Source organism: Dioscorea cayenensis, unplaced genomic scaffold (genome assembly GCF_009730915.1).
Source record: "Dioscorea cayenensis subsp. rotundata cultivar TDr96_F1 unplaced genomic scaffold, TDr96_F1_v2_PseudoChromosome.rev07_lg8_w22 25.fasta BLBR01001280.1, whole genome shotgun sequence".
NCBI lineage: Eukaryota > Viridiplantae > Streptophyta > Magnoliopsida > Dioscoreales > Dioscoreaceae > Dioscorea > Dioscorea cayenensis.
In genome coordinates this window covers 24,235-48,784 of record NW_024087671.1, presented here as the reverse complement: position 1 = coordinate 48,784, position 24,550 = coordinate 24,235, and the positions used below count along the sequence as shown (strand labels likewise).

The 24,550-nt window shown below is 35.3% G+C and overlaps 5 protein-coding genes across 7 annotated transcripts; 2 read left to right on the top strand and 3 right to left on the bottom strand.

The window, feature by feature from the left end:
* Positions 1-558: 558 nt before the first annotated feature.
* LOC120256068 (trans-resveratrol di-O-methyltransferase-like) lies at positions 559-2,187 on the bottom strand. Its single transcript, XM_039263833.1, has 3 exons — positions 1,437-2,187; positions 1,079-1,352; positions 559-997 (listed from the first exon to the last, which is right to left on the bottom strand). The coding sequence occupies exons 1-3, from the start codon at positions 1,943-1,945 to the stop codon at positions 626-628; spliced, it is 1,155 nt and encodes a 384-aa protein (XP_039119767.1). The 5' UTR covers positions 1,946-2,187; the 3' UTR covers positions 559-625.
* A 1,293-nt stretch (positions 2,188-3,480) lies between these two features.
* On the bottom strand, positions 3,481-7,211 carry LOC120256060 (RNA exonuclease 4). The gene is made up of 7 exons (XM_039263824.1): positions 6,909-7,211; positions 6,744-6,828; positions 4,940-5,048; positions 4,742-4,830; positions 4,587-4,651; positions 4,413-4,491; positions 3,481-4,060 (listed from the first exon to the last, which is right to left on the bottom strand). Exons 1-7 carry the CDS (start codon positions 7,148-7,150, stop codon positions 3,884-3,886), a joined length of 846 nt encoding a protein of 281 aa, XP_039119758.1. The 5' UTR covers positions 7,151-7,211; the 3' UTR covers positions 3,481-3,883.
* Positions 7,212-8,510: 1,299 nt separating this feature from the next.
* Positions 8,511-13,382, top strand: LOC120256073 (28 kDa heat- and acid-stable phosphoprotein). 2 transcript variants are annotated; one of them, XM_039263840.1, is made up of 8 exons: positions 8,511-8,722; positions 9,696-9,733; positions 10,782-10,850; positions 10,971-11,054; positions 11,196-11,230; positions 11,914-11,997; positions 12,553-12,620; positions 13,143-13,382. In XM_039263840.1, exons 1-8 carry the CDS (start codon positions 8,656-8,658, stop codon positions 13,175-13,177), a joined length of 480 nt encoding a protein of 159 aa, XP_039119774.1. In that variant the 5' UTR covers positions 8,511-8,655; the 3' UTR covers positions 13,178-13,382. The 2 variants fall into 2 exon arrangements, with proteins under 2 accessions (XP_039119774.1, XP_039119773.1); XM_039263839.1 differs by having other exon boundaries at positions 8,515-8,722; positions 11,914-12,000; positions 12,555-12,620.
* A 1,210-nt stretch (positions 13,383-14,592) lies between these two features.
* Positions 14,593-19,846, top strand: LOC120256074 (probable E3 ubiquitin-protein ligase ZFP1). 2 transcript variants are annotated; one of them, XM_039263841.1, is made up of 6 exons: positions 14,593-14,718; positions 15,887-16,855; positions 17,442-17,824; positions 18,800-18,898; positions 19,148-19,315; positions 19,516-19,846. In XM_039263841.1, the coding sequence occupies exons 2-6, from the start codon at positions 16,546-16,548 to the stop codon at positions 19,660-19,662; spliced, it is 1,107 nt and encodes a 368-aa protein (XP_039119775.1). In that variant the 5' UTR covers positions 14,593-14,718; positions 15,887-16,545; the 3' UTR covers positions 19,663-19,846. The 2 variants fall into 2 exon arrangements, with proteins under 2 accessions (XP_039119775.1, XP_039119776.1); XM_039263842.1 differs by lacking the exon at positions 14,593-14,718 and adding an exon at positions 14,827-14,936.
* A 909-nt stretch (positions 19,847-20,755) lies between these two features.
* Positions 20,756-24,550, bottom strand: LOC120256067 (ras-related protein RABA1f-like). Its single transcript, XM_039263832.1, has 2 exons — positions 24,070-24,550; positions 20,756-21,428 (listed from the first exon to the last, which is right to left on the bottom strand). Exons 1-2 carry the CDS (start codon positions 24,285-24,287, stop codon positions 20,996-20,998), a joined length of 651 nt encoding a protein of 216 aa, XP_039119766.1. The 5' UTR covers positions 24,288-24,550; the 3' UTR covers positions 20,756-20,995.

Genomic DNA, 24,550 nt, shown 5'->3' with positions numbered 1-24,550 from the left:
AATGAGTTGTTGAAGTGCTTTTTCGGTGAAAGAGTTCTACAGAAAAGAATGCTACCGTAAGAGTAGTGGGATCATTTTAATTATTCACAAAGAAAGCATGTCTTTTTCTGTGTAAATTAGAGGTCAACTGTTAATTACTATCTAAGGGGGCAGTAAGCTGTATTCTTAGTAGTACCATGAATTTCAGAGTTTGAAATAGAGCTGTGTGATTAATTTTACGATTTTTTCTTGGAAAAACAAAGTCAATGCAAGTATTTTGCACTTCTAGACAAAGATTTTGCTTCAGATATAGTTGCTTATAGAGCCTGTTTCATCTTTTTTATTGATATGCTAACATGCAGCAATTAATTTTTGTCTCTAAATCATATTGGATTCTCACTAAGTTAGACATTTTAAGGTGTTAGTTTAATGTCGAGGAGCCTAGCTGCAGCTGTCCATTTAGTAAAGCAGGATACCTGCAAAGAATCTACACACTAGTCATGATCCCTTTCCTGCAAGCGGCTATGGAAAATGATAGGGGAAACCCTAGGTCATGCAACTTGATCATATCATAAGCGATTGAAAAGAAAAATTTCCTAACTTTTATTCTCGATGAGTATTTGTTTTTCAACAAATTATTCAAAAATTACATATAACTAGATGCCTTTTTCAACAGATTATTCATGACATACATAGAACTGGATGCCCCATAATTATGTATAATTGAAGGGAAGACCTCAATTAGGGACCTCACCCCCAAAGGAGTAATCTTATAGCTTGAAAACCCCACTTCATTGAAGATGTGCTTCCACTCATCTTCATTCCTCTCTAATCCACCTGTGAATGCCATCATCACCATGTCCCAAAAGAGCTGTGTTTCAGTCATTTTTGGATCCTCTTTGTTCGAGTCTAAAACTATATCCACAATGATCACCTTCCCTTCTCTTTCTGAAACTGCCTCCTTGCACTTCTTCAATATCTTCACACAGTCCTCATCGGTCCAGTCATGAAGAATCAACTGTAATGAAATAAATTTTTATATTTCTAATTGTGTCATACTTTGTCTTGGATAATATGTTAGATAAGCATAAAATCATACCTTCATAAAAATAGCATCGGCTTTGGGGACATATTCAAACATATTTCCTGCAACTGCATCAACAAGAGGGCTCTCTGGCATATCAGCAATCACATGTGGCAAGTCAAAGACGGTACACTTAATGTGTGGAAATGCCTCAGCAATAGTCCTTGCCGATGTCCCAGTCCCGCCACCGACATCCACCAGTGTCCTCATTCCATGGAACACCTCCTCGCATTTTGTCACCACCGCCTTCATCAGCAACCGTGAGTCTCCCGCCATTGTCTCATTGAACCTTTACATAGTCATATTGCACAATTACATCATTATCTTTCTATCAATTTTCATGCTATCAAAGCCAAATTTTATAATATCAAACCTGTGATTGTAGTAGGGTATCTCACTGGCGAGGTCCCAAAGTGACTTGCCATGCTCAAGCTCACACGGCGTCTCATACCTCTCTTCCAAGAACCAATCACTAAGACGATGCCAAGACACCCTGGAATAAGGATGAAGCATTCCCATGACCCAAGAGGATAAGCTTGTAGGACTGTCCTTGAGAAGGACCTTTGATAAGGGAGTAATTGTATAAGCCACCTCCTTTTTATCACTTGCTGTTTCTTGAACAAAGTAACCCATATGTGTAAGTATTCGCATTAAGCGGGGAAGGAAGGCCGCCTTCTTTGCAGAAATCGGCAAAGACGAGATGAGATTGGAAAGCGGCATTGGCTCACCGCCGTGCTTGCTGATGATGCCCGGGATGTCAAGCTCAATGGCACAGTTGAGGGACATAGCGCCAATTTGAGCATAGACATGGTGAAACACTTGAGCTTGAGCTTGGAGAAGCTCTTCAGCTGTGAATTCTTGTTTCTTGATTGGTGTTGCCATTGTTATTATGGTTTTAAGCTCTGCAAAGCTGTCTCATGGAGTTGCCAAAGTGGGTGCATGTATTTATAGAGTGGAGCTCACTGAGTTGGTAGCTTGATTTAGTTGGTCGTATGGAATTTTTTTGATTAGTTACTGAATGTTCTCTGAAATTTTGTTAAGATGTCCAGATGGTGTTTTTTGACGTTTGAATATTCTTTGTGGAGAGGCTATTATTTTGATGAAAATATTTTTAATTGGTTTCTAGAATATTTTTTATAAATTATTTTTATAAATTTGTAATTTATTTTACAATGAAAATATTCTCCAAGTGATTTTTAGGTCTTTAGCATAGATGAATATAAAATTAAAAAAAGGTTGAATTAATTCTGAGTCAATAGTGTGGTTATAAATTTATAATTTGTGGATCTTATATAAATATAATATATAGAAGAAACATAAAAAAAAAAACGTTCGTAGAACATACATAGTTGAGCACATTAATAATTAAGCCACTATAGTGTGTACTATATTAGGAGTTAATAAGATTCATTAGGATTTGTTTAATTTTAGTTTTTAGTTCTTATGGTGAAAGTGAATTTTCCGGAACTATTTGTTATTTACCTGAAAATTCAATAAAAAGTTCAGTTTTGAAGTTTTTTCCAATACATTTTGACAAGACATTAAACATCAAATTATTAGCATTACGTTTCTCTCCAGAGAAACACCCTAATTCCCGAATTCCCGGAAGGTGTCCACGTGTGTTAAACGTTTTAATTGAAATTTCAAACCCAATAATTCATTCATATCATTCATTCAAATCATCTAACAGTTTGCCCAATGTGAGCCACATAATAACCAGACCCACCATCACTTCTGGTCTTCACGCCATTTATTGAAGTTAGCTGGCTATACTTGACCAAAAATTAAATCTCATTCCACAAAAGAAATTCAAAATTTCAACCAAAGAGTCGTACTAGTGGCCAAACACAAGTGCAATTAGTTGGATGATAACACAGGTTATCCAGTAATAATGTAGGTTAGCAAATACTCCATTTTTAATAAATCAACAAATAAATTTATTAACTAATAATTTTTAAATATAATAATATTAATATATAATCTTATTTTGATTAATATTAATCAAATCAAATTTAGCTTAACCCAGACACAAAATTCAAGGAAATATAAAGCAAAGAAGAGAATAAGATTTTTAGGCCATAGTTGATTTGGAGAAAAATAATTGAATAAATTAATTTAAAAATGACAAATTATTTTATGGCACTGATTTATAACCGAATATTGAACATGCAATTTTAATATATACGCATATAAACATTGGCATATTATATATAAAACAATGAAGATTACCAAGGCAAATAATACAAGACCACTAATACAACCATTCTTGTTATCACAGACTAATTGTCTAAATCAGTAGAATTGATCAATAAGCAATTTAGGCACTTATATCTGTCAATTCCACATATCTAAGATTAGTCAATAGTCATTTCATTTACACTATACACCCTCAATATTACGACAAAATAACAATCAACTTGATTGGTATCGATATATTAGTATTTCCGAGCCGATATGAATGCATAACTATGAGAGTTTAATAGATACTACAAAATACAACCTGATAAAGACACATGACTAGGAAGTGTGGATTATGCCAATTGACCATTCGGTTTTCACATGTGGCACAGAAAACACAAAATCATCAGTGGTCAAAACTTGGCTACTCGCTAGCAAATGGGCATGCAAGAACAATAATTAACTTTGAAAACAATGTCTGAGCTATGAAGGCGTGTAGAGCATAGTTTAGTGCATCTTCCAAAACAAACTTGGCTACTTGCTAGCAAGTGGGCATGCAAGAACAATGGTTAATATTGAACACAATGCCTGAGCTATGAAGGTGAGTAGCTTGGTGCATCTTTCAAAAACCATGCTGAGTTACTAACCTGTGGTAGTCTCACCATCATGTTGCATAAAAAGTTTGTTTCTATTTGCTGGATTCTTCTTGCTCTTGTTTTTAAGCTTCTTCTTCTTCAACCTGAAGTGCCCCTTAATACTCTTCTCCCATTCTTTCTTGTGTTTCTTATAGATGAGCATGGCTGCTCGGGCATCCTCTATCTGAATAGTCACATAAACAGATTGGCAAGTTATTATCCAAAACTTATAGGAGTCTTAAATGTAATTGGCTAAATGTGATAAGGATCAAGGACCTTGAAAAAAAATATATATGTGTGATATATATATATATAGATAGAGAGAGAGAGAAAGAGAGCCCTGGAAGTGCAATCATTGTAATTGGAGAACTTCACTAGGTAAAACTAAATAATCAGTCATGCACTATAGCATTATACATTAAAAAGAGAGAGAGCTCTGACAGTATAGTAGTAATAGAGTACTTCACTGGAGTTCTTTATCAGGTAAAACTATAGAATGATAGTTAGAGAACACTAATCAACAGAATTTCACTTACAGGACAGTGCTGTCTCCGTTGTATCTTGACACCAAGAACCTCATCTGCAAGATCCTTGAGTGCTCTTCTTCGGCCTTCCCTGACTTGATAGTTAAACAAATTATTAAAACAGAATGGAACCTAGAGAAAATTTCACATATCATATGAGAAAAATGTTTTAAAAGAAAGAGGCACCTCTGTAGAGGCTGATATGCTGATGTATCCCGTATATCCCTCTTTGGATGACTCAATAATAGTACCTGAAGATGAAAATTGTAAAAGCATAAATACTTCAGCTAGGAGTGCCTCACTAAGAATAACAGTGAAAAAGATACCTAGGTGACTACAACCTTGAGATCATTGTGCAAAGCATGGCCTATAAGGACCCTTCCCTTGATCATGTCTGCTACTTCCTTCTGTACAACCCAGAACTTTTTAGCTGCCAACAAATTAAAAAGGAATTATAGATCACTCGGAATTAAACAGTAATTAACCAAAGCAAAAATAAAAAATAAAAAAATAAAAAAATTGAGGCCCTGAATTTAAACCTTTCTTCAAATGACTGGGATGGATCCCACTGATTTTTGTACGAAAATCAACAACTCGCTCGATCGGCCGGACATATTCATCATACACAACATTACCCCATGTATTAACCTGCATGAAAAACAGAGCAATCACAAAGAAGAACACATGAGAAAAATGAAATGACAGATAAGCAGTGCTTTAACAGAATGAAATTCAACTGGAGAGTTCAGGTATTCAAAATAAATATTTAAAAGCAGCCACATGATCTGCTAAACTTCTTTAAGTGAAAGTTGGCAGGTAAAATGACATGAAGATAGGTTAATACATGTGGCGTGCAACAAAACACGGATGATATAACACTATGATCCAGACAGTTCCTGAGAATAAAGAATCTTGATGATTATCATGCACACAGGAAACTGCCATGAAATTTTAACAATGAATTTCATGAAACTATCACATGCTTCACCCTTGCAAAAGGTCTCCTTTAGAGGTCTGAATTGGTGGTTCATCAGTGGAGGCAACAGAACTTCTCCATGCATGTGTATGATACCGATAATTCTTGAGGATATGCGGATTAATGCTTAGATATACTTCCAATTATAAATCAGCTGATTCTTATCAATGCACAAGGACACTCTTCTGGATGCCCAACTAGCAACAAATTGATTAAGGAATTGATCGCTATGTGGTAAAACCCTGAAACCAACAGTTCTAAGTGTACCTATCCTTCATAGGCATTTTATCAACAACTCATTGATATCTTGGTTCACCAGGGCAAGGAGCTTTAATGGATTATAAAGACCCAGCCTCGAGCACCCTACTGGGAAGATGAGAATTTATCATAAGCAACCCAAACATATGAAAGAAAAGAAAATACCCGCCCATATAAATGAAAAATTAACATGAGCTACTTCCAGCTTAACCAATATGGCTCTTCCAATTATTACAACTTAATTTAATGACTATGTTCAGCTATTATAATTTTGCCTTCCAATACAACCATTTATAGATGCTTCTTTGAACTTCTTATGAAGACCTTTATTTCACTACTTTGGTTCTCTCATTTTCTTTCTCCACCTTTAACACAAATGTAAGCCACTAATCCTTGCCGGCAAACCAACGTATCTCAAATTAGTCTTTGCTTGCATAAACCACTCAATTCTATAGTATTCCCTCTAGTTTTACAAGTAAGTTTTGCTTTCATAGCTTTCCGATAATCAAACCAAGATTATCATCGCTAAGCCACTTGAATATTACAGCCCACTCTTCAAATAAGAACCATCTCTGATGGAACATTAGATTGTCCCAAATCATTTTCCTCTAACTCAATAATCCGATAGTTGTATGCCTACTAGTCACCCATCAAACTTTTGTTTTCATAGGTTTATACAAGCCTATCTCAAGATAACCATCAGTATGCTACTTAAGCATGCTATTGCTCTCTGATAATTTGATCCAAAAGGCCATTTTGGGCTTAATGTACATTTAATGTACATGTTTTCTCCAAAAAAAAATTCAATGACATCATTGTTCATGAGATGAAGAATATCCCAAAAAACATCTAATGTCACTAAGATAAAATTAAAATACATTCCCGAACATTGTTTAAGGCTTGCAAAATGCATCTTACTGCTGCTCTGATCATAGAAAGACAATGCATAGCCTTTCCTTCTTCTTCAACAAACATATACATTCAGGTTTATATCTAATAACACGAGTTAGTCTTTCCAATCTCAAAAAGCATGTCACTACCAAATCATACTCAAAACAATAAAAAAGTAAAGAATTCTGAGAAATTTATATGGGAGAAGGATAAAGCACCAGAGTGACCCTCCCAAGAGCGCTCTTGCTACCATCGGAGCTCACTCCGACCATCTCACAATCCATAGCTAACGCCTTCGTCAAACTGCCAAGCCACACAATATAAGCAACAATACAAACAAGATTAAAAAACCAGGAAGGATCACGAACAAAAGCCGAGATAACCTGCAATCATCCGACGTCGGCGATAGAACGGAAGCCGGAGATACCTCAGGCTCCGGCTCCGGCTCCGACCCCGGCCTCTCCTTGCGCTTGCCCAACACCGATGAGGTCGCTGATTCCTCCGCAGTGGAGTTGGTGGTGGGGGATGGTCTGGGGCGATGAGATTTCAGCTTCTTCTGGAGCTGCGCCCAGTTAGGGTTAGGGTTAGGGTTAGGGTTCTTCCTCTCTGCTGCTCGGCTGTCCATTCCTCTCAGACCTCGCCGCCGCCTGGCTTCACTGGGAAGTCTTGATCGATATCAAGGAAGAAGGGCAGGAAGGGAAAAATAAATAAATAAATATATATATATATAAATATTCTGAAAATTTTGAGGAAAAGGCATATTTATATATATATATTTTTTTCTTCACGTATTTAAAAATTTTATAGAGGAGGGAAAATTTTGTTTGAAGTGGATGTTGAATTTGTTTTTGGATTAAAAAAAATTATTAATATGAATAGGTGTTTTTTTTTTTTTTTTTTTCTTGTTTAAATGGTTGGAAATTGATTGGATCTTAATAAATTTGGGAAATTCAAGTTTAAATTTGTTTTATGAAGAAAATTATATTAAATATTTTTTTTTGTAGTAATCTCAATTAGTGAGAAATTATTAGTTTAATTAATATTTATTATATTTTGAAGTTGTTTGCTTGATTGAATTCATTTTCATGTCTAATGATTGTAGTGCTCGATAGAGATATAATGAATTTTTATGCATGTATACATTTTGAAGTTGTTTGCTTAATTGAACTCATTTCATGTCTAATGATTATAGTGCTTGATAGAGATATAATAAATTTTTATGCATGTATACATTTTGAAGTTGTTTACTTGAATGAACTCATTTCATGTCTAATGATTGTAGTGCTCGATAGAGATATAATGATTTTTTTCTGCATGTAGTATGTGTATATTGATAAAATCTGAATAATTACGTATTAAAAACTTTAACATATGTGAAAGTACTTTCTTAATATCTGTATTTTTTATTTTCTTTGAGCTAAGGTTCCAAACTACCTCACTAGTAGAACATAAACATTTTATACAATGAATCTTATTTCAATAAATAAAAAAATTATTGGTTTGTGAAGTACATATTGTATGGTATTGTTCCAAATGTTTTTAATAAAAAAATCATGACAATAAAAAAATATTTAAATTATTTATTTTACAATAGATTATTATTATATAATGATCATTTTAATTGTTGAATGGTCACATGATTTTATACATACACGATCGTATAATTGAAAAATTTTTTTTTAGACATATAAATTCATAATAAATTTATAACCTCTCATTCTTCATTAATAATAAAAACATATATACTAAATTCATAAAGTAAACATCATAATAGTGTGTGAAAAATTGCACTATTATCTTTGACATGGATTAAAATCAATTCAGTTATGAATAACCGGTGCAAAAGTCAATAGCTCTAGTCACAAGTTTCCCTTTGTATCAGAGCCGTCGGATCAGCCAACAATCTCTATCTCAACGGTTATCAATTACCAGAACTTTACCTAGTAACCCTCCGGAAAAGTGCTTTAAGATTCGTGCGATTCCCTCGGATCAGATTCTTCGCGCGAGAAAAAGAAAGAGGTTCCCTTCCCGAGAGGCGCAGTAGGGTTTGAGACGCCAAGCGAGACGAGCTCTTCTTCTCCTCCTTCTCTTTGATCTCGAATCCTTTGTCTTTAGTACGAGTTCTCGATAATGGGGAGGGGGAAGTTCAAGGGCAAGCCCACGGGTCGCAGGAACTTCTCTACCCCGGAGGAGATGAGTAAGATGCTTGGTTAATCTCTTTATTTCTGTTTGAATTGGACCTGTGATTTCTTGGGTTCTTGTTTTGATTTGGATCTCAATTTCTTGATTTGTTTTTGTTTGCCAATTGGATTGGATTTGCTTTTGTTGAGTTTTCTGTGGTGATAATCTTAGAATAGTTGTTTTGTCGACAAATCTTTGTAGATGGATGGTTATTTTGGTTGATTTGATGTTTTTGTTTTGATGAGTTTATTTGTTTTTGCTCGGCTTGTAGCTTGTGCTTTTCGGCGATGTTATTTGCTCGCAAATTTTTTTTTTTTCATTTAGCGAGACTAATTGGGAGCTTGGAACCTTGGGAGCAAGTATGCATACATGAATTTTATTGAAAAAAAAAAAAGGAAAAAGCTCGGGCATTTCCGGGGCCTACTTTTGAGGCTTGGATTTGTGGAGGGGATTTGTGATGATTTTTGGTAAGGAATTTGGTATGCAAGTAAAGATGCTTTGGTATGGAATCTCAGTTATGGTGGAATATTATTGAGTTCAAAGAGCCCACTATCAGTGGTGGAGAGCCCCTTGGTATCTAAAACATGCTAATAATTACACTAAGTCCCATGCTAGACAGAATATATGGCACAGTGGGCAGGGCGAGTGTAATTGTTAGAAGGCTTGATGGATGCCACATAATTCATTCAATAAACCACCTCATTGGAAGATAAAGAAAAGAGGAAGAAAATGACCATCTTGTTTGAACTGTCTCTTTTAATTATGAGTTTTGGTATATATGCCTTGAAAGATATATCATAAGTTTGTCTTTTGTCTTCATGAAAGGCACAAAGTCTAAACATTCTCCAATTTTCTCATTACACAAAAAAATAATTGTGGTCTTGAAAGACATTTTTTTTAACATGATTCCCCTTTCTTGCATCTCAGTTAGATATAAATCTTTGCTCCCTTTTGCTTATTTTTACTATTATGGTCACAAATAATTGCAGTTGCTGGTACTTCAGCCCGTCCTCGCACATTTAAGCAAGTAAGCATTCTTATCTTTTTGTATTAATCTTAACTGCTACATGCTGAAATTGCAGACTGATATCAAGTATTTGCATTTCCTTAGCTTGTATTTTTGCTCAACCGCAAAATAATATTTTTAGTTACATAACATAATTAATTTTTGTGTAATAACTTTCTTGAGTAGTGTCAAACTGGGTCGGAATTGATTCTCAAAAAAGCCAGTATTATACTTGGGAGTCAACTTTCATTGTTAAATGCTATATTTTCAGGATTACTTGGATTTGGTTTTAAGTGCAAAGTGAATGCAATCTCTAAGAATTTATGACCATCAGTATTAGTCATTAGAGGATGACTTATAAATGCATGGAAACCAATTGCTCAACTTCTCTTTGCGAACCTTCTGAGTAAAACATCAGCTTATTGGAAAATGTGGCTTTAAACAAAGTCAAAAGTTGTAGGTCATCTAATTAACTAGCATAACTAGACAAGCCATTGAAGGCAAACACAAAACCTACTATTGAGCATTGACTTTTATGGATAGTACATCAAGATACTTGAATTTTCTAACAGTGATTAGTATGAAATGTGTTCCTTTACACCAGTACATTACAAACACACACACACAGACACACACAAAAGAAAAAACAAAAAAAAAGAAAAACCAGCAGTGTTCGCTCATGAAAACATCATTTACTTTTGATTGCATCATTCTATTTGTCTCCCTTTGGACAAGTCCGACCTGAATAACTGATATGCTTCCTACCATAAGATTTTTTTGCCTATAGTAGTCATCTAACTCAGAACTGGTTTTTTTGTTTCCTTCCCAGATTGAGATATATATGGATAAATGTTTTTTTTTATTTGCTAAAAATATTGCGGTTAGGTTATTCCATTTGTTAATTGTTGATGGTGAAGAGCATGCTTGGTTTTGAAAATGAGCAGTGTACGACATATGCAATGGCTAACTGAGGATTTAATTATACCTCTCTTGTGAAATCTTAAAATCTGTCTGTTATCAATGCCATGTCAGCAGTGGTGTGGGCTTAATTTTTTATAACATCCAACAGGAACAAGCAGAAGATGAAGTAAGAGATGAATCAGGAGAGGAAGAAGAATCCGAAGAAGAAGAAATTGAGGTTCCTTTTTTTTCAGTAATCATGATGTTTTCCTGCAATGTTTTACTTGATACATTACCATCATGCAGTCATGCAGTTATGTCGCTCTCACTATCTGCATGATAACATTTCTCATTACAGAGGAGTAAAGGGACACAGGGTATTATTGAAACTGCAAATCCAAACCTTGTAAGACCAAAAAACTTGAAAGCCAAAGATGCAGATGTAAGTTAGACTATCTTCTTTCTTTTTCTCTCTGACTCGAAGTTCAATGATTTCCTATAGTACTTTGGGCTCTTAATTTTTTCTATTTTTACAAGAAGAAAATAATTTTTTAATTGACCAAAAAATGTTGTGTTTCTGCAGCTTGATAAAACACCAGAGCTCTCTAGGCGTGAAAGGTATGCAGAAGCTGTTATCTGTGTGCTTTTGTGCTTTTTTGTGTGTTAAAAGTCTTGTATTTCGTTTGTCCTTGTTTAACTGTGACTTAGGCTGAACCTCCTGAGTCTTGATGCATTTGCTACCATGCCATATGTGCTGTTTAAGTCATAACGCAAGCACACACCAGAACAACAAATAAATACCCAAAACCTATTTCTGAAAATTTAATCCAGTGATTCTAATGATTAAAAAACAAAATAAAGATTTATTGAGGCTATCCTACAAAACATCTTCTGTAAGCTGAGCTGGTGATTGGTCTATTAGATCAATTTTAGCTATTGACAATTTTTTATGTTTCCAGTACCAGCTGACTTATGAAATAATTATTTTTATGAATATCCTTATTGTTCAATGAATAACCTGGAACCTGGACTTCTCCTTGTGGAGTTATCTTCAGTGGTGTGAATATTTATTTGCTGAATTTCTTGAAAAGCAAAGGTTACCTGGTTGTTTCTGGGTTTCTACTTTCAATTTGGTATGCAACTTTGAACTGTTCTTGATGTTGAACTTCATTGATTTCTCAGAAAAGCATTTCAATAGAAACTTGAGTTCTTCCCTGATTTCTTAATCAGATGCTATGTCTTACCTGCATTGTTTGGCTTAGACAATCATATTAACATTCTGGTTCTGGTTTTTTTCACAGAGAGGAAATAGAGAAACAAAAAGCTCATGAACGTTATATGCGGCTGCAGGAACAAGGGAAGACAGAACAGGCCCGTAAAAGATTTAGGTAAATTATTGAGGAACTATCTTACTTTCCATCTCTCCATATATTTCCAGTGTGATGTTTGATATTGTGTTTTATTAAAATAGTGGTGGCAGATTCAGAGGTTGAGTGGGCCTTTTTTTTTATCAATACATTGAAACTAGATGTTGTCTTCATACTACCAACATTTGAACCTAAGAGAAGGCGATAAAATAGTGGTTGCTAAATAATTATCTGGTGTGCTGAGTTTCTTCTAATTCAAGTTAATGTGACTAGTGTTTATGTTACCGATTCAACTTTTTTATATGTTATTCAAATTTTGATTGGAACTTTGTGTTGGTTCAAATTTGATTGGAAATTTGTGTTGGATCTCTAGCAATCAAGCTTAGAAACAGCTACCGTTAAAAAGGTTTTATTTAAATTGGGTGAATCTGTCAGTCCCATCTGTAGAGGTTAAAAGGTTTTTTTTTTCAATATCAATATATTATAGCCCATTACTGAGTTACAGTATCCTTTTAAAAGTACCATTTTAACACCAAATTTTGAGCCAACTGTCTGATGATAGCTTGTTGCTGCAGAGCGTCTGAATTTGATAAGGCAGCAAAGAGCTGAGGCTGCAAAGAAAAGAGAAGAAGAGAAAGCTGGTAAATTCTATGTTCTCATGGCAATCATTTGTATCTGTACTATGGTAGCTGTTTAGCCTTTTGCAAGAATGATATTTCAACTTCTTTATGAACCATTTTCATCCTTTAGCATAGGGTAAGTGATTTGATATTTTTTTCATGCATTATGTTTTCTCCACTAGAGTTCACCATTTTGTTTTTATTTTGCACTATATTTTCGTAAGTGCTTTTCGATCCTCTAAATATTCATAGAATGTCAATTTACTTTTTGGTGTGGTCCATGATATGTAGTTTGGTAGTTGGTAACTTGACTCCATTTTGGTGCAACTACCAATTCTTTATTGAAGATTCTTCATTAGTGGCATGAAACCTTCTCCTATTAAACACATTAATGTGCCTATCTTGGCATCTCAATAACTGCAACACAGCCTTGTGTTGTAGTTATACCAAGGAATATGCTTTTATTAGCCAGTAAAAAGATAAGAAAATATGACAGTATGGATGATCACAATGTGTTACTAATTACTTCTTACATCTTTCCAGCAAAAGAACTGAAGAAGGCAGAAGCTCGCAAGTGAACACTCTCAACCTTGCGCAAAACATTGTGTATGCATCACGGGTATGTATTGAACACAGTATGCTCGCACCCGTTTGCAAAATAACAATGACAAATGTCATGGTGTTTATGTAATATGTTTATACTTAAGAATTTTTAAGAATTTCAAACGCTAATATGAACATTCCATGCGAGACAAATGATGCATGGATTGTGACTTATCATCACGTATCAAGTTAATTTAGTATTTGTATGCTGAGGAAATGCAATACCCCCACAGCCTACCTAGCTTTGGTACTGGAGACATGACTTATTCTCTTGGTAAGACTTGGATGATTATAAGCAAACATTGCATTTGGTCTTGTTTTGACAGGATGCATGCATCTGCAGTTCATGATATATTTTCATATTTGTATGTTTTGTTCCCAAAATAAATAGATTGGTTTTGGCACCCATCTTATGTGCTTCTTCTCTCCCTTTATTTAGACAGGACTTTGCTCATATCCCATGAGTTTTGGTCCATTTGTCTCTTTAAAGATGATAATGTCGGAGAATATGAATCCACAGATATGGGAAACATCCAAAATTGGGGTAAGTATCAGTGGTGGCCACAAATGTTTCGTAAGTATAATGTTATGGTCACATACTTTTTTTATAACGATGTGGTAGCGACTGAAAACTCTCGTCATCTCAGTAGCCACGATTTCATGTTTGGGGGTTATTTCCCGACGAAAGTCTTGAGGGTGGGCTAATTATAGAGCCCATCCACATCGGACGTCAACTTCGAGACTTTCGTCGGGAAGCCCTCCAAATATGAAATGTGGTACGAGTAATCGACCGGAGATAAGTTTTTACTAGCCACGTCGTTCAAAAAAATGATGTATTACTAACGTTATACTTACTGAAACGTTTCATGCTACTAGCTGATACTTTACCCTCCAAAAATCGCAAAATGTTCAAATGTTCGTTAACTCGTTGATAAAATTGGCTTTCCGAGCGACTTTTTTTCTGGAAATTTTGGAAAACCTCCCATTTAAATCTCCATAAACAATGAGACTGTTTTAATTGATTAAAACTATATTTTTTTTTAATTAAAACCCATCAAACATAAACTTTCAACCAAAAAAAAAATATACATATTAAAAAAAAAAGAAAAGAAACATGAAAGCATGGGCGGGGGAGTTGGAGACGCAATCCCAACCGTCTGTTACACGTGAAAAACAACAACACGATTTCTTTCATGTGGACGTAAAAGGCTCGCTTTGTGTGGGCCCACCTCATCCGACGTGGCAATCCCGGGCTTTTGGCATGCAATTGTTTATCCAATCACAAACACTGTTTCCCTTAAAAAACTAATCTCTTCTTCTTTTTTTCTCTCTTTTCTAAAAAAACCCAAAAAAATAAATAAATAAAATAAATAAATAATAATAATTGGAAACCACGCCCCATTCGCTTCGTTGCCTGGTTGTGAATCACCCCCGCCATACGGAACGAATTTCCAGCTTGGGTTTCTCGTTGGGGGGGATGCTATCACGAAATCGCGATTTGGTGCTGAGGAAACCCGTGAGTACTCTCGATCCCAGATTCTTTACTTGTTATTTTGTGTTTGATTTTTTGTTTAAATTTGCGTGTCTGATTTTCATTTTTTTTATTTTTACCTTGAGATTTTGGTTTCTTGCTTTGTTTTGAGAAGTGCGATCTCGATGTGTGTATGATTGAGACAATGTTTCGTTTTTTGGTTTGAGAATGAGCCTCATTTGAAAACTGGAATCTGTTTTGAGGTAATGTTGTTGAATTTTTTTATTGATGTTCTCCTCGCTTTTTGGTTTTGTTTTGGTTGGTAGATAGAAAATGGGGATTAATTTGTGTTTCTAAACAATAATTGGTGCTCTTATGTTGTATGTTTGTGTGTTTTCAGTTGTGGGTGATTTGAATTAGAGCAAGTGGATCAAAGTTTTTTTTTTGGATGAAGATGACTATGCTGTGAGAATTTTTGTTTTAGAAAGAATATAGGATAATTGAGAGGTTTTGAGAGCAGTGTCTCAGCTATGTATCGGTTTGTCAATGGTTTTAGTAGATATTCTTATTGAAACATCATTGTAAAATGCGACAATTAAATTTATTGCACTGCAATTCTTGGTCATTTGTCATCAATTACTTAGTTATGAAAGTAGGAAAAAGTCTTAATTTCACCTTCTTCCTTGAAAAATCAAGTTTTGCTCTTGAATGATATGCCTAGGAAGTGATTTTTAACAAAAGCATACTTTCATATTTTTGTTTGAACTTCTGTTTAGAAATTCCCTTACAATAAAACAGTTGAACCATAGCACTCCCTTATTTTTTTATAGCTCCGAATTCTGATGCCTTGGATACTCAATGTAAAGTGTAACCTTGTTTATCAGTGATGTCGGTGATGATAAAGTGTTCTTATTGTTGTTGTCTTTTTTTTGTTTGTGGTGTTAGATAGAGCCAAGGAATTTGAATGAGTGGAATATTCATGGCAGAACCGTAGAAGTCTCTTAGATTAAAAAGTTTAGTGTGTCAGTCTCATCAACTCTTCAAAGAGCTAGGTTTCTGCAAACTTTATGAATTGGTATAAAAAGACTTTTGTAGTGGTCGAACAGGTTCAATTATACACGGTGCAGCAAATGTCGCTGCTGCATATCTTTACTTGTAATGTTTCTTTAGTAATCATCCTAAGTCTTGTGTCACTTGCTTTTGTTTGCATCAGGAAGCAGCTTTAAGTCTCCAAGATTAGAATACCATCTATTTCCAGCTGGATCATTTCTCTATTTTGGAGTTCTGAAAACTTCTGTCCTAGCATGGGGCAACGGCACATGCATTGTACTTATCAGATGCCATTTTTGGAAGCAGAGCATGGCCAACTCCATTTTTATCAAGATACGTGCATATCTCAAAGCTGTACTGTGGACTTTCCAAATCAAAGTATGTGTCCAGCAATGACAATCGCAGGGCATAATCCAGATCCTAATCATAACCAAGTCCGAGACCATGTTGATAGAGACATGCTCTATGGAAATTCTCATGGCATTCTTCACAATCACAGTCATGCTGCAAATATGATTTTTGCTGGTCCTTCTCCATCGAATTTTGATAGTCATCCTTCATCCTCTAGCAGATTTTTCTCTGCCTTCCAGAATGATGGAAATGCTGACGGCATACCATACTCAGGTGCTAGTAGATTGGTTGGGGTAAATGCAAGTGGCTTTGGTATGCAGAACTATTTTGCTGATAGTGACAGAGGATCCTGCAAAAGAAAGAATGCAGAAATGATGCCTGGAAACTATGCTGATATCAATAGGTGTATGAGCTCAAGTGTAAGTGTTTCTTCGCCTTATCTTTCTCTAAATTCTGGACAACCGCAGTGGCATGGGACACATGAATACTGCTTCAACTTGTCCAATTCCACTTGTGTCACCCCTCCTGGATACATGGGGAATGTCATTTTACCAACCGCAGAAAGATCTCACAGAAGTATGCGGACCAGGTCTACCTTTGACGGCCATCAGCCTGAGCTTGCCATACTACATCATAATAACTATTTTAGTTCAAGGGGATTTTATGAGTCAGACTTTCCAAGCTACCAACAATTCATGTGTTGAACAGTTTCATGGGGGTTATGTTGGTGAAGCAAGGCATTCCAATTGGACCAATCCTCATTTAATGACTCATTTGCGAGGTTAGTAAGTTTTATTTAAGAAAGCTTTTGCTCTTATTGTTAGTCTCCCTGCAGGCGAATTTTGATTTTCAATTACATGCTCCACTCAAAATGGTGTCCATTAAATTTGCTTTTTCATCATTTGTTAAGATAGTTGTGTTCATACTCCTTAGGATATGTTTAAAATTGAAGTATAGATTCTGACTTGAGTTTTGCTTGAAGTCATTTACTGTTGTCTGATGCCTTCCTTAAATAGTTATCCATCTTTGCATTAATGGTATTGCAATGTGTCTGCTAAGCAACTGATTGATCTTTTGCTAAAGGGACAGGATACTTCTTTGCAGCTTCTGTTGATCTTTCTCGCTTTTGGAAGTTTGCCACCCCCCCGCCCTTTTTTTTATTTTTTTGAATGAGACCTTTTGTTTTATATGCCTCTCTTCCATTGTCCAAATCTATAGAAAGTATTGGTTTTTTCTGTTTCACTTGTACTGAACTGATGTTCTTCAGTTTAACTGACTGAATTATCTCAGTGGATTGTAGAACTTCCTTAAAAAATTATAAGTTCACTTGTAAATGACTTTGTTGATTGGTATGTCTTTTTCTTCAGGAAGATGTCCTAACTCAAGGGATGCAGAGATGGTGAATTTTGACGTGCAAGGACATCAGAGAAATCTACTTGGTGAAAATGCTGCCATTCCTCCCCATCCTGCACCTATTCCTAACTTCCATCATCCAGTTGGACTAGTTCCTGCACAAAATGTGCAAATGCAGAGTACTGGGCATCATACACATATCCCTGGATCTCCATATCAACTCCCATTTCATAATTTGTACCCTGGCCTTGTAAATCCTTCATTGGATGCTCTGAATTCCAGTTACAGATTCCTGCCTTTCCCATCCAGCAGTGAGCTGATATATAGGACTTCTTGGCAGCAACTCCCAACAGCTGTGGAAGTCAACCAGAGAAATTTGAGGATTCTATCACCAGAGGTTTACCTTAAATTTATTTACTTTTCATTTCATGCCTTGTGGATTAAAACATGTCTTGAATCTTTCCTAAAATTTCTACTTATTTCTTCATTTTGCATTATATATCATTTCTGATATAGTATTCGTCATGTTCTTCATATAGTACCTTTGACATCGTTACACATTAACTAGGAAAAGTTTTATGTATTTTGATATACCTTCGGCCATCACATTGCCTTCTTTTGCTCTGAAACGTTTTATACACTATATCTTCCTTTTTACTTAATTTATTAATGGAGATATGCTGCTTACTTTCTCCATAATTTTAGCCAATTCAAATATTTTTTTTCCTCATTGTTTACACTTCATATTTAATAGAATTGGTATCATTTAATGTCTCTGTTGCATAGAATACTCCTTGTCTAGGTCTTTTAAACGTTAGGTTCACAGGTCATATTGTGATATTGATGAAAATGAAGGCTTTTATTTGAAATTTGAATAAATTTCTCTTATGTAAAAAAATGAATGAAACTAGCATTTCTTTCTGGAAACATGAATGAAACTAGCAGCAAACCAACGTTAGAATTTATCTTCTGGAATCTGAATTTCAGTTCCTAAGTTGATTTTCTAGTTTGCTACACTTGAGAATAGACTAGAGACTTAGGAGAGATTTCTAAGAATCGCTGCAGTGATTGGGTAGTCAGCAGGCTGGAATTTATGCATGTGAAAGAATAATTACATCTTGTATTTACAAGAGTGTTATTTAGGATACTATCCTTTCCAATGCTACTGCACCTATTTCCAACACCATCATTAACTAACTGCTACTTCTCTTTCTTCACAACAAGATACTGTTTAAACACCGTTGAACGTGAAACTATTCTCAATGAACTGTTAAATGCTTGTGACTGAATACTGAATAAAATGTTCCAGAGGTTATACCATTGAGTGCCCTTGGTCATGCCTATGTTGAAATTTATTCCTTTGTTCTCGCAGGATGCTGCAGTGGCAGAGTTTTCAGAAATTTATGGCATTGAGGATGCTATTGATCGGCACAGAGATATGAGACTGGATATAGACAATATGACTTACGAGGTAAACAGAAATAAATTACTGTCTTAGGTCTTTCTACTTGTTGCCTATACATGTTTTTCGTTGAAGATGCATTTGCTGTAGTTTTGATCTCCCCTGTACCATTTCTTTTCAAATATATTGCTGGCAACTCTGACTTCAAATTAAGGATTATAGAACGAGCTTGCATAAGAAACACAACAAAGCTACTTAATTGTCTCTTTTTGTTATTCTAAATTTCTTATCGAAGCCATCAACTACCTACCACTTCAGGAACTATTAGCCTTGGAAGAGCGGATTGGTGATGTCAACACTGGTTTGACAGAACAGTCAATTCTAAATAATTTGAAGACAAGTATGCACACACCGCAGTTGGCGTCTTCACAATCTGATCAATTGTCCAATTTCACTCCAGAAAATGAAACCTGCCCTATATGCCAGGTATTTCCGGAATCCTTTGGATCATTTATACCCATGAAATGATGATTTTACTAGTATATGAGTTTGCTTGCTCTCCTGGAATGAATTAATGTGTTCTCAGAGATCCAAGTATCACAAAACAACTCATAGAACCACATGAACTTCAAATTTATATTATGATTTGATGTTCACTTATGGATTGATGATTTTCGGCTTGTCAGGTGGAGTTCGAGGAAAATGAGAGACTGGGAACTTTGGATTGTGGTCACAAGTACCACGCGGATTGCGTAAAACAATGGCTGTTGGTGAAGAACATATGCCCAATCTGCAAAACATCAGCTCTTGACACAGATAAAAGAGATAAGTGAAGATGTTCATGAACTATCTTTAATGTATTTGTTTGATGAACTTGTTCAATGAAATGTTGTAAATACTTTGAGTGGACAAAAATTGTTGTCCCTTCATACATTGACCCTCAAAAATTTTGAGGGTGAAAAATTTGCTGTGTATAGAAAACATTTTGGTTCAATTGTCACAGAAATTGTTGGTTCATCACCCACTTTATGCTCATAAATTGTTGACAGATGAGAATTGTATGGCATTTTCTACTAATGAATATAAATCCTCTGGGAGAGTAACCCAAGAATTAATTTTAGACATTGAATGGAAGAATTCAGTGTGCTGGAAATTATGGAATAAATTTCATTGTTTTGTTTTAAAATTTAAACTATATAATTTCTAAAAAAATCAAAACTGTTATCTTCAGTCAACATCTCGGCTGCATCCGTTGTGAGACAAGCTTTTCAAATTATTTTAATCATATGTATCTTATCTACTATTTTCTCTTTCTTTTCTTTTTCCCACCACTTGGTACTAATAGTAGAAATAAAAAATAAACAAAATATTTGACAATCGTATGCTTTTGTCTCCCTTAAGAAATAATTTCTTTTGCTGTACATTTTTTATAATCGACGGTGGGTCATATTTCAAACGAAACTAAACAAAATTAATATATATATATATATATAATAAAAATGAAGAAATCTACACAATTATGTTATTCTAGTTTACTTATTCCAATAAAAAATAAAAATAAAAAAAATAAAAAAAAAACCAATGAATTCATAGCTCAGTAACACAATTCCACCTTGAGGTTGAGTGAAATAGAGAAATTTCATTTCTCCGAAATTAAATCGCACTGACGCGGGGCTCAGACTTGTCACCCGAGTCCCACGTCTTCAAGTGAGGGTGCATGCCCCTGACTCTGTCGCTTGACCACTTTGTCAAATAATTAAAAAAAAAAAACAATATGGAAAAACCTCTCCTGTTTAACAGTACCACATCTAGAAACCAAGAATGAGATACGTTAACAAGTACCAAATCAACTTCTGTAATAACAACTTATAATTTATAAATAAAATCTTCAAAAACAAATCTCTAAATGATAGTAGGCAATAAAAGTGAAACAAGAACAAACAATCAACTGAACAAAAAAGAGTGAAAAGAAAAGAACATTGTTACTCGGTACAATCTGAAGCAAGAAAAAGTATATGCCACATAAGTTGTGCTAAACTAACTACCACACTGTTCAGAGAAGTAGAACAACTTTAACAGGGTGAAATTCCAGCAAATTCAACCAAAAAAATACTATCAAAACCGCTATCTGAAGATTGTAAGAACTGGTGTCCTTCAAATATGGAACTAAGCTGAACAGCAACCAGCTTTTTTCACAGCAGATACATCATCCTTGCCACCAACATTGATTGTCTGCCCCTTTGGCAGAGCTGCGGGATCATCACCGACATCAAGTGCCTTCCGGCTGGCCACGCGATAGATCTGGGTAAGCACTTCAGTGAAGGCCTTCTCCACATTTAGTGATTCCAGGGCAGATGTCTCCATGAAGAAGGTGTTTTCTCTCTCGGCGAAAGCTGTGGCATCCTCAGTGGACACTGCTCTCAAGTGGCGCAAGTCAGCCTTGTTACCAACAAGCATGATCACAATGTTAGAGTCTGTGTGATCCCTCAGCTCCTTCAGCCATCTCTCCACATTCTCAAATGTGACATGACGAGTGACATCATAGACAAGGAGCGCACCAACAGCCCCACGATAATAAGCGCTTGTTATGGCTCGGTACCTATTAATAAGTAAATGAGGGCGGATGAAAATTTCAACACTATATATTGTGAAAGAACAATAAGTTTGCCTATATAAAAGCACACGAAAATTGAGTCAACAAAGCACAAACCAGGGAAGTGGACAAACATAAGTAATAATACGCAATGGAGTAGAGGATCACTAACTAACTAAATCAGATACTTAATAATATAAACTAACAAACATGTCATTATAATGCCTTGAAGTTGGTGCGTGCAGAGTCGAATAACATTATAACACTTTTATAGTTATGCCTAAAGTCATGACAATCTTCAGTCTTAAAATATAAGTTCAAAAGACAAGCCCAGAAGTATCGTTTAACATAGTATGCATGATTGATAGCCTTTGTTCTTTAATGGAAATATGACCCTCCATTGCTTCTAAAAATAAAACAAAATTGCTTCCAAACAGCATTTTTATAATCTATTTTATTAGTATGTTGGGGTTGGTTTCATGTGGATTCTTTGAAGCTATTTAAAGAACATAGCTCCTAATACATGATTAATATTTTGTTTTCAACTACTGACACAAATTATTGCAAGCATAAGCTTACTGCAGAATTATAATGAATATATCACCAGACAAGATGAACAGTTAGCGCTTCACCTTCACAAGTCAAAAATGCACCTATCTAAAGAAGGACCTGATAATAGAGTTCCCACATAAGGACAAAACTTAAACATGAACCCACAAGGCAATAATTAAAAATAGTAGATTGACCATGAACATAGTCATTAGATGATAATAGTAGAACAGGTTTTACATGTAAAATCTCAAAAAACTCAAGTTTTGGCCAATCTATGTTAAGCTTGACTAGTAAAAGTGATACTCAAGAGATTCATCAATAGTAAACATACTGTGAGGATTATGAAGAAGTGGCTATCTTCTGGGTTAGCAAAGCTGGTGTGTGGTATGAAGAACGGAATATTAAATCAAAATTCCTCAATAATTAATAAAATGTTAGTCAGAAGGCCATAAAATGTAGAAAAGAAGAAATAGAATATCCAAATATTAAATTTTAGCAGAGGAGAAAACGAGGTGATAAAGAGCCTTAAAAGAGCCTCGTGAAAAGTTAAAAGCCAAAACTAAAGTGAAAAAGTTAAAATAAAAGTTACAAAAGAAGTCATTCAAGGATCAGAAAGGAAGGGAGAAGGGTGCAAACACAAACTAGAACTTGTGCCAAAACTATTCATTTCATTAGCTAGAACCTTGTGAGAAAGTAGTCTCAGAAGCTTGAGACTTGACAGTATATTGAATAGGAAACAGCAGAACAGAAACTTTATCAAAGAATGATAGATGAAACATGGACAAACATTAGAAGTGCAGATGGAAGATAGTAAACTATTCCATTTCAAATTGGTCAATTGCATTCGTCAACTACTCAAAAATTCCCATACATTGCATTTACAATTCATATAATAGTTTGATTTATAGGACCAAAAAGATCTTCCTAGTTCCTGCATTCTTATGGTGATGCAGATCTACAGTTCTACAATGTTCAAATGATATCATGTTAAATTTATAGCATCTTCAAAGTGCGCAATACAGAGTTCGAACACTAGGTTGTTGTGGCTTTATTATAATAAAATTTAAGGAGTTTAAAAGGATTAAGGAATCTAACAATGACTATAGAAGTTGAATTAGATTTTACCTAAGTGGATCGCACATTTTGATCCTTAAATAGTAAGTTAACAGGCTCATTAAACTTTCTAAAATATAACAGATCTTTTGCAACTAGAAGTTCTAATACATGAACATGTTTTTATATGTATCATGTCAATCAAAATGTATATGCAAAAGAGAAGAAGAAATATGAGAAAATGGAAAAGAAGGAAAAATGATTGTTACACAACATAGGCGCCAAAATATAATATTAGGAAACTATACAACACCTCAGTTCAAAAGGGAGATGCTGGAGAAAAAGGCAACAATTGAAAGCTATTTTAGAAGATATATTATATAGCTATCTTAAGCCACAAGGTTCTCTAAATCATGCAACCACATTACCACCTTCGTGACACTCAAAACTCTTCATTGATGAGTAACTTCTTATCCGCCATTGCCCCTGCACCAAGCCCTGCTGTTTGAAACTAATGCCTTCCATGACTTCAACCTCTATAATAGCTAGGGTGAAGTCCCATAATACCTAGCCCTAAATATCATGTCTTTACCAATGACTTTCCAAAATATGAACTCTCAGAGACATTGAATTCCTTCTAAATTTCACAAACATTCATTTAGCTTACCTTACCTTCACCCAAATCAACCAGCTGAATATTATTGATGGAAAAACAAGGTAATATACCCAAATGATGTTCGTCAAAATACCACAACCTCAATCCCGAATCACATGCAAAGCAATCAAACAAGCAACAATGGATAGCCGAAACTCAACCTAACAATCAAGGAAAACAATACAGAACAAACAACGAAAACCACCGCAACAAAATATATAAATAAATAAATAAAAAGTAAAAACAGATCCACAACGGATTTCAAGCAAAAAAATTCCCCAAAAGCACAAGAACCACCGAGCTCCAAGACCATAAGACCAAAGCCAAACGCACATGATCCGCATCAGATCAAGATCTAAAGCCAAAGAAATCAGGAAAAGGAAAGACCTTTCTTGACCAGCGGTATCCCAGATCTGGGCCTTGACGACCTTATCATCAACATGGATGCTCCGCGTGGCAAACTCAACGCCGATGGTGGATTTAGACTCAAGGCTGAACTCATTGCGTGTGAATCTGGATAGAAGATTGGATTTCCCAACGCCGGAGTCCCCAATCAACACCACCTTGAAGAGATAATCATAGTCATCATCCGCCCTATACGCCATTAGATCAAACGCGAACAACAATGAATAGATCTCTCTCTCTCTCTCTCTCTCTCTCTCTCTCTCTCTCTCGCACAAGAAATGGTCTTGGGATTCGCTCTCAGGCGGGGCGCCTGGAGATGCTCGGCATCACCGGAGAGAAGGCGGGCGGAGGAGAAGGAGAAGGAGAAGAAGAAGAAGGGGATGATGGAGAGGAAGAGGAGAAGGAGAAGAAGAAGGATCTCAACTCCATTTTATTGATTGTTGTTTGCGAGACATAGCTTCGA

Excerpts from the sequence above, each read along its gene's own strand:
- LOC120256068 (XM_039263833.1), bottom strand. The coding sequence starts at position 1,945 with ATGGCAACACCAATCAAGAAACAAGAATTCACAGCTGAAGAGCTTCTC. Across the intron at positions 1,353-1,436 it reads ATACCCTACTACAATCACAG|GTTCAATGAGACAATGGCGG; the intron begins GTTTGATATTAT and ends GACTATGTAAAG. Across the intron at positions 998-1,078 it reads CCGATGCTATTTTTATGAAG|TTGATTCTTCATGACTGGAC; the intron begins GTATGATTTTAT and ends ATTTCATTACAG.
- LOC120256073 (XM_039263840.1), top strand. The coding sequence starts at position 8,656 with ATGGGGAGGGGGAAGTTCAAGGGCAAGCCCACGGGTCGCAGGAACTTC. Across the intron at positions 8,723-9,695 it reads CTCTACCCCGGAGGAGATGA|TTGCTGGTACTTCAGCCCGT; the intron begins GTAAGATGCTTG and ends AAATAATTGCAG. Across the intron at positions 9,734-10,781 it reads GTCCTCGCACATTTAAGCAA|GAACAAGCAGAAGATGAAGT; the intron begins GTAAGCATTCTT and ends AACATCCAACAG.
- LOC120256060 (XM_039263824.1), bottom strand. The coding sequence starts at position 7,150 with ATGGACAGCCGAGCAGCAGAGAGGAAGAACCCTAACCCTAACCCTAAC. Across the intron at positions 4,652-4,741 it reads CTTTGCACAATGATCTCAAG|GTACTATTATTGAGTCATCC; the intron begins GTTGTAGTCACC and ends TTTCATCTTCAG. Across the intron at positions 4,492-4,586 it reads GCATATCAGCCTCTACAGAG|GGAAGGCCGAAGAAGAGCAC; the intron begins GTGCCTCTTTCT and ends CTATCAAGTCAG.
- LOC120256074 (XM_039263841.1), top strand. The coding sequence starts at position 16,546 with ATGGGACACATGAATACTGCTTCAACTTGTCCAATTCCACTTGTGTCA. Across the intron at positions 17,825-18,799 it reads TGAGGATTCTATCACCAGAG|GATGCTGCAGTGGCAGAGTT; the intron begins GTTTACCTTAAA and ends TTGTTCTCGCAG. Across the intron at positions 19,316-19,515 it reads AAACCTGCCCTATATGCCAG|GTGGAGTTCGAGGAAAATGA; the intron begins GTATTTCCGGAA and ends TCGGCTTGTCAG.
- LOC120256067 (XM_039263832.1), bottom strand. The coding sequence starts at position 24,287 with ATGGCGTATAGGGCGGATGATGACTATGATTATCTCTTCAAGGTGGTG. Across the intron at positions 21,429-24,069 it reads GATACCGCTGGTCAAGAAAG|GTACCGAGCCATAACAAGCG; the intron begins GTCTTTCCTTTT and ends ACTTATTAATAG.